Here is a 6,329-nt window from a genome sequence, read left to right as displayed (position 1 = left end):
GCTGGCCCAACATTGGGCGACCGATGGGAAGCTCCAATTGTATGCCGCTCTGTGCGACAAATAAGGTTTACAGCTGCGTGCGCAGGATATTTGTGGGCCTATATGGGTGGCTTTTCTGGGCCTTACCGCGTGCGGCCCACGTACGAAATTCTGGGCAAAACTCCTTTTTTTTCTAGCAGATGGATCACAAAATTTTAATACCACCTCGGATATAAAAAAATATTTTCGGTGGTGAACGGATAAAAAATTGAAGAAACGCACGTTGCTTTATTAGTAGGTATAAATATAGATAGATATAGATATAGATGAAGGTCCAGACATTTGGTGCATCCCCTTGGGTATCACCAAAATTTCGGATAAGTTGGAAAATGTCGCCCTTACCCACCCAGGATTACACAGAATTTTCATATTCATAGCGACATTCTACGCATTGAACACTGCCTGCTCAACGGGGCTGGACGGCAAGGGACAGATTTTGCCGAATCGTGGTTGGGACACAATTTGGCAGGAACTTCATAAGATAACGTTCCTACATGAGCTCACGAACCGCTCAAGATCTCAAAGCCGAATCATACGTGTTATCCCCAGAGCACATGGATAAATGCGTGTAAGTAAATGTTTATCCAAGAAGGATGGCAGTTCATATAGCATATCAGCGAAGCATCTTACAGTATGTGCCTGCAATAAGAAACTATCGACAAAGTTCCCATATTCTGTAAAATGCTTGGATTCCTTTTACATATGGTGGCGCTTCATCATGGATCTATTGTTTACATGGACTTGTCCTCAGCTGTGCTTCTTGTTTGCTTCCTGCAAGAAAAACCCAAAGCAGAATGTCGGTGATTACGCGAAAAGCAGCACTAATCGTCTATGTGCTTATGCAAAGAGGTAAGGGTGATGGGCAAAAAAAAAAACTACTGCAGATGTAAGCTTGGTCCAAGATCTAAAACGGTGAACAACCCAGGACTGGAGCAAACGAGACGGTCAAGGGGATTCCTTCTCCTGATGACAACTGAATCAATATATTGTACTCCTATGTGTTTCTTAAGGACTGGATGAGAAATAATTTATTTCTCGGAGCACACCTTTGCTGTTGAAACACAGCAGTTCTTAGTTCTTGTACTTCATGGTCTCCTTCTCGAATCCAATTGTTGGGAATTGTTTCGCATATTCCTCCACATCGTGGCGAAGCTTTGCAATTTCAGCTTGGATGTTGCTGTCGGATTGCAAAGTGGCAACAAAGTCCTTCAGTTTGGTACCTAAATTGAAAGAGAAACAACAGAATATCAATAATATGATCATTGTAGTAGGTAAGGGCATACAAATACAAGGAAGTGTGATTATGGACAGCAACAGAAAAAAAGTTTGAAAAAAGTTCTATGACTTCTAATACCTGCTGCTGCAGCTTTAACCTTCAAGGCCAAGTTCACTGCCGAATCGAAGAAGTCAGCAACCTTGGCGAAGTCCTCCTCAACAAATCCTCTTGATGTAAGTGCGGGGGTTCCTAAAAGATCATGGAACAGGTAATCAGGTTTTGTTAACATAGTTTAAAGAAAATTAGAATAACCATTATATGAACATATGTGTTTACCCATCCTGATGCCTCCGGGTACCATAGCTGAAACATCACCAGGAACCGTGTTCTTGTTTGCTGCAATATGCACATTTTCTAAAACCTTCTCCACACGTGAACCATCTATTCCCTAGACATAAAATTTGAAAGGAATGATAAGTGTCCTGACATGTCATAATATTCTAAAATGACTAAGTTTTGCTGTAATTAGTACATCTAGCTATGGTGTATAAAGAAACAGTAAGTTTCAGGTCAGATGGATATCAAGCAACATTCTGGTCGAAAGAATAAAAAAAAATATAAAGTACTCTGTTACCTTTTTCTTGAGGTTCACCAAAACTAAATGGTTATCAGTCCCACCAGAAACAATATCGTAGCCTTTTGAAGTTAAGCTCTGGAAATGAGAATATTGCCATCAAATACGGACATCCTTAAAAGTAAAGTACAACTAATCATGCTAGTGTAATATATATTTGCATTTCCAAACATCCTGTTTGCAATTAATTAATGTTGGTACTCAGTACTCCTACTTCAACAAAGCAATTTGAAGTAAGTTCTACAAGCTGGTACTTAATGCTGGCATGAGACAAAATATACGGTAGATATAACCTAATTAGATTTTCTACAAGCTGCTACTAACATAACCATAAAGAGGTTACTCGTCATAGTGACTGACAGGTATCATAGGTCCAGTTTTCCTGGGTAAATATTTCTAGCAAATTCTAACCACAAAATACCTCAGCAAATCTAGCAGAGTTGCTCATAACTTGCTCTTGATAAGCTCTGTACTCCTGAGTAGTTGCCTGAAGTTTAAACAGCACATCAGGGCATTAGTTAATCAGAACGACAAACTGTATAAAATACAAAATAATGTATAGAATATTAAGGAACAGAAGTGCTGCAGACCTGCTTAAGCGCAACTGCCAGGCCAGTAATAGTATGGTTATGGGGTCCACCTTGCAAACCTGGGAAGACAGCAGCATTGATTTTGTCCTCAAAATCATACTTAACCTATATCAAGATAGATTGTTAGGCCTTTGCATTCTGCAGGTAATATGAGTACTGCAGGTTAACAAACATCTTCAACACTCTACTATCATTTTATTGTATTTCTCCGGCAATACCTCCTTCCCTTGTTTGTTTATTTCTTTCACTCCCTTCCGGAAAAAGATCATGGCTCCACGTGGACCACGGAGTGACTTGTGGGTAGTGGTAGTCACCACATCTGCATACTCAAAAGGAGACGGAATTACACCAGCAGCAACTAGCCCACTGATATGTGCCATGTCTGCCAGAAGAACTGCCTTCTGCTTGTCACAGATCTGCCAATTGCACAATAGAAATTGAAGTTAATCACTGATTAGGAGGGGGGGGGGGGGGGGGGGGGGGTGGGGGGGATTCATTGTTCATTACTGAAGAAAATGAACTTGCCTTCCGCATGCGGTTATAATCATAAAGGCGGGCATATGCACTAGCACCAGCAACAATCAACTTTGGCCTAAACAGAACGGCACTTTTCTCCAACTGCAGAAGTACCAAATGAAGCTTAGCAACATATGAAGGAGTTAAGATAATTCATCTTGAAATAATTTGACTACTGAAGGAGACATATAACAATGAAAATATCCTAGACAATGCAGCAAGAAACCATTTATTTTAGCTGAATGTTGCTAAAAAACAAAAAATACGCACTTTTTCCACTTCACGAAACATGCATAAGTAATGTTAAAACTGATCAGGAGATCCCAAAACTTCCATGACATGAAATGAATAAATAAGGAGTTCACCTGGTCATAATCAATCAAGCCAGTGCTTTCATCCAGTCTGTAAGGCATTGTCTCAAAGAATATTGAAACTGCTGAGATTTTCTTTGTGTCAGTCTGCAAACAACAAGAAAAGAACCATTGAGCCATGGGAATTTCTCAAACATCACATCTAAACATAATTGAGAATTATGAGCTTATTAGTATGTATTTTACATTACAGTATGAAGTGCTTATCTAATACTAGACATAAAAAATAAAAGAAACAGCAAACTACACAGAAAGATGGCAACAAGCAAGCAATGGCTGATCATGCTTGCATCCCATCAGAGAAATAAAAAACAATAGGTTCATAATAAAGAAGCAGATAGATGTACCTGGTAGCCATGGGAAAGATGTCCACCGTGAGGAAGATCCAGAGCCATAATTCTGTCATGTGGCTTCAGCAGAGCAGTGTATACATGGAAGTTGGCAGGTGAACCCGATAGAGGTTGCACATTCACTGCAGAGGCAGAAATTGGTCATCCAGTTAATTCGCCCCCAATTTGGTGGAAGGACAATTATCACTCCAAGAACATAGTGGTTAGCAATGTAAGCTAAATATTAAAAATAGACAAATACTGTCTAATCCCAGCTGTGTACCATATGTAAGCTTTGGAATTGACCAAGATAGTTTGGTCAGTAAATGGTGTACGCACATATGCCAACACAAATTTCTTATGCAGACTAAGAACCTACTGTGGACTTGACCCATTAACTTTATGACTTGACTACTTTAGAAGATTACCCTATTTCCCATCAAGTAAAATTTTGCCAACTGTGGAGCATAATAAGATTTGCTCGAACCAGAGCATCTTATTTATTTTCATTCTGCTCTCTCATTTGCATCACCAAAAGCAGTAGAGAAAAAAAGACTTATGACCCTATGTCTGCATAAAGGATAGAATTTATATAAAAATATTCTACAGAGTCATTAGTTAGTTCTACTGGACACGAGAGAACCTAATAAGGAAATTAAGAATAAAACCACCATCAAGATTTTACCTCCCCACTTCTCTGGGTCCAAATTGAAGGCCTCCAAAGCACGTTTCTGACACAGCGTCTCGGCCATATCAATGTATCTGCGGGCAAGCAAAGCCAAAACGACAGCCAGTTCACATCATTGACCCCCACATCCATTTAATTTCTGCTCCAAGCAATTTTCAGATATAAATACATAGAAGGAAGGAACGAGGGCGTACTCGTTTCCACCGTAGTATCTCGCGCCGGGGTACCCCTCGCTGTACTTGTTGGTCATGACGGATCCCACCGCCTGCATCACCGACAGGGAGGTGAAGTTCTCCGACGGGATGAGCTCCAGCCCCTGCAAACCACCAGACAGACTGACGCGATTCAGCAAATGTCCTGGAGAAAGCACCCAGACACAATACAGCGAATCATGGTGGCAGTGATGACCTTCCATTGGCGGGCCTTCTCGAGCTCGATGATGTCGGCAATCTCGGGGTCGACCTCCTCCAGCGGCGCGTTCAACTGCTTCGGCCACTGCACCAAACAAACAAGATAAGCACGGGCAACAAACAAACAAACAAACAGACAAACGGACAGGGAGCAATGGGCGCATCGAACATACGGTGACTGCGGATCTCTCCTCCGTCGCCGGCAGGGACGCCTGCGAAGCCAAATCAAACAAGGAAAAATGGATGAGCGTGATTGTTTCGGAAGAGCGGGAGCGGGCGCCGATAAAACAGAGGACCGCCGCCAAAAATGATTTACAAGAAGAGGGAAAGGGGGAGAGCGGAGGGCGGCGTAGCGTACCATGGAGTAGAGCGGCGTGAGGCGGGAGAGGGGCTGGCCGCGGGCGGAGAGCTTGCGGAGCGCCGTCGCCATGGCCATGGTGGGTGGTGGTGGTGGGCGGCCTCCTCGTGCACCTCTCGGTAGGGGTTGGAGTGTCGGGTTTGGGAGGTAGTGGATCGCATGGCCGAGCGTCCTTTATTTTAACTGGAGGCAGCAGATGTGGGCTGAGTGATCAGCATCCACCAGACGCATCACCCTCACCAACCCCTCAATCCAAGCATTTTCCCTTTTATTATCTTCATTTTCCCTCGGTTTCAGAAAAGAGAAAAATGGGAGATTTTGTTTTCTTGTTATTTTTTGGGGTGGTTAGTTTATGAAAAAAAATTAATTTTTCCTTCAGGGATTTCAATAGGATTTTATCTGGTTACCTCGTTTTCCCTTTTTTTCGCAAGCAATTAATTTATCTGATTATCTTTGGAACTTAGCCTGCACTAGCAAGATGCTCCCTTTTTGTTAGATTATACCATGTTTTCATAATTGAAGAGAACTATTCCATGCAAACAGAAAACATGTTTCGAATCGGAGGCATTCAGATGCTGTTAACGGGCTAGGGACGTTGATCACATAAGCCGGGCATCCCTACAATTTTCACTCTAGTTTATGCGAGTGTGTTAGCTTAAAGTATTCTTAAGCTTTCCCCATCACCACCAACCACAGCAGGCAAGATTCTTCACCGGGAAAAAAGTATTGAACCAAACAAATCTTGTGCCTGGAGGCCCAGAGGTTGCACATATAAAAGTGATGTGGTTAACTGCTAATCAGAAAGCAGGACACCAAATCGCAAAGGAAATAGCACCAGCACTGTCATCCATCACCTAACAAATGGAAAGCGACAACCAATTTCTTCTTCAAAAGAAGGAAATGTAACCACAACTGAATTTTGTTCTCATGGAAATTTACTATATTTTTTTTAAATGATGCACACGCCTATATACTAGATATTTACCGAGCACATACTTTTATTGCCATACAAAAAGCACGAGAAAAAATAACAGCGTGAAATAACAGCAGGCCAGAAAAAAAAAAGGAGAGGGCAAGGCCAGGGTGTTGCTGGCTTGCTGCATTGCTTACGTGCATACAGGCCACCCAAGCCCTATCTTTCCCATGACCACAAGCCGTGCGTTCGTACCCGGATGTAG

At 42.1% G+C, this 6,329-nt stretch overlaps 1 protein-coding gene across 1 annotated transcript; it reads right to left on the bottom strand.

The window, feature by feature from the left end:
* Positions 1-602: 602 nt before the first annotated feature.
* LOC109760414 (serine hydroxymethyltransferase 1, mitochondrial) lies at positions 603-5,402 on the bottom strand. Its single transcript, XM_020319245.4, has 16 exons — positions 5,152-5,402; positions 4,967-5,005; positions 4,792-4,878; positions 4,578-4,699; positions 4,381-4,457; positions 3,714-3,838; positions 3,361-3,453; positions 3,005-3,097; positions 2,698-2,895; positions 2,480-2,584; positions 2,311-2,376; positions 1,890-1,967; positions 1,592-1,703; positions 1,394-1,504; positions 1,086-1,259; positions 603-810 (listed from the first exon to the last, which is right to left on the bottom strand). Exons 1-15 carry the CDS (start codon positions 5,227-5,229, stop codon positions 1,111-1,113), a joined length of 1,533 nt encoding a protein of 510 aa, XP_020174834.1. The 5' UTR covers positions 5,230-5,402; the 3' UTR covers positions 603-810; positions 1,086-1,110.
* Positions 5,403-6,329: the final 927 nt, after the last annotated feature.

This window comes from Aegilops tauschii, chromosome 4 (assembly GCF_002575655.3).
Source record: "Aegilops tauschii subsp. strangulata cultivar AL8/78 chromosome 4, Aet v6.0, whole genome shotgun sequence".
NCBI classification, from domain to species: Eukaryota; Viridiplantae; Streptophyta; class Magnoliopsida; order Poales; family Poaceae; genus Aegilops; species Aegilops tauschii.
Note: the sequence above shows the minus strand (reverse complement) of the source record. Positions and strands in the feature narration are given on the sequence as shown.

Bases quoted from the DNA above. Each gene is read 5' to 3' on its own strand.
- LOC109760414 (XM_020319245.4), bottom strand. From the start codon at position 5,229: ATGGCCATGGCGACGGCGCTCCGCAAGCTCTCCGCCCGCGGCCAGCCC. The intron at 4,458-4,577 runs GTACGCCCTCGT...GCTTGCCCGCAG, and splicing joins AGATACTACGGTGGAAACGA to ATACATTGATATGGCCGAGA. The intron at 2,896-3,004 runs GCAAGTTCATTT...TGCAATTGGCAG, and splicing joins ATTATAACCGCATGCGGAAG to ATCTGTGACAAGCAGAAGGC.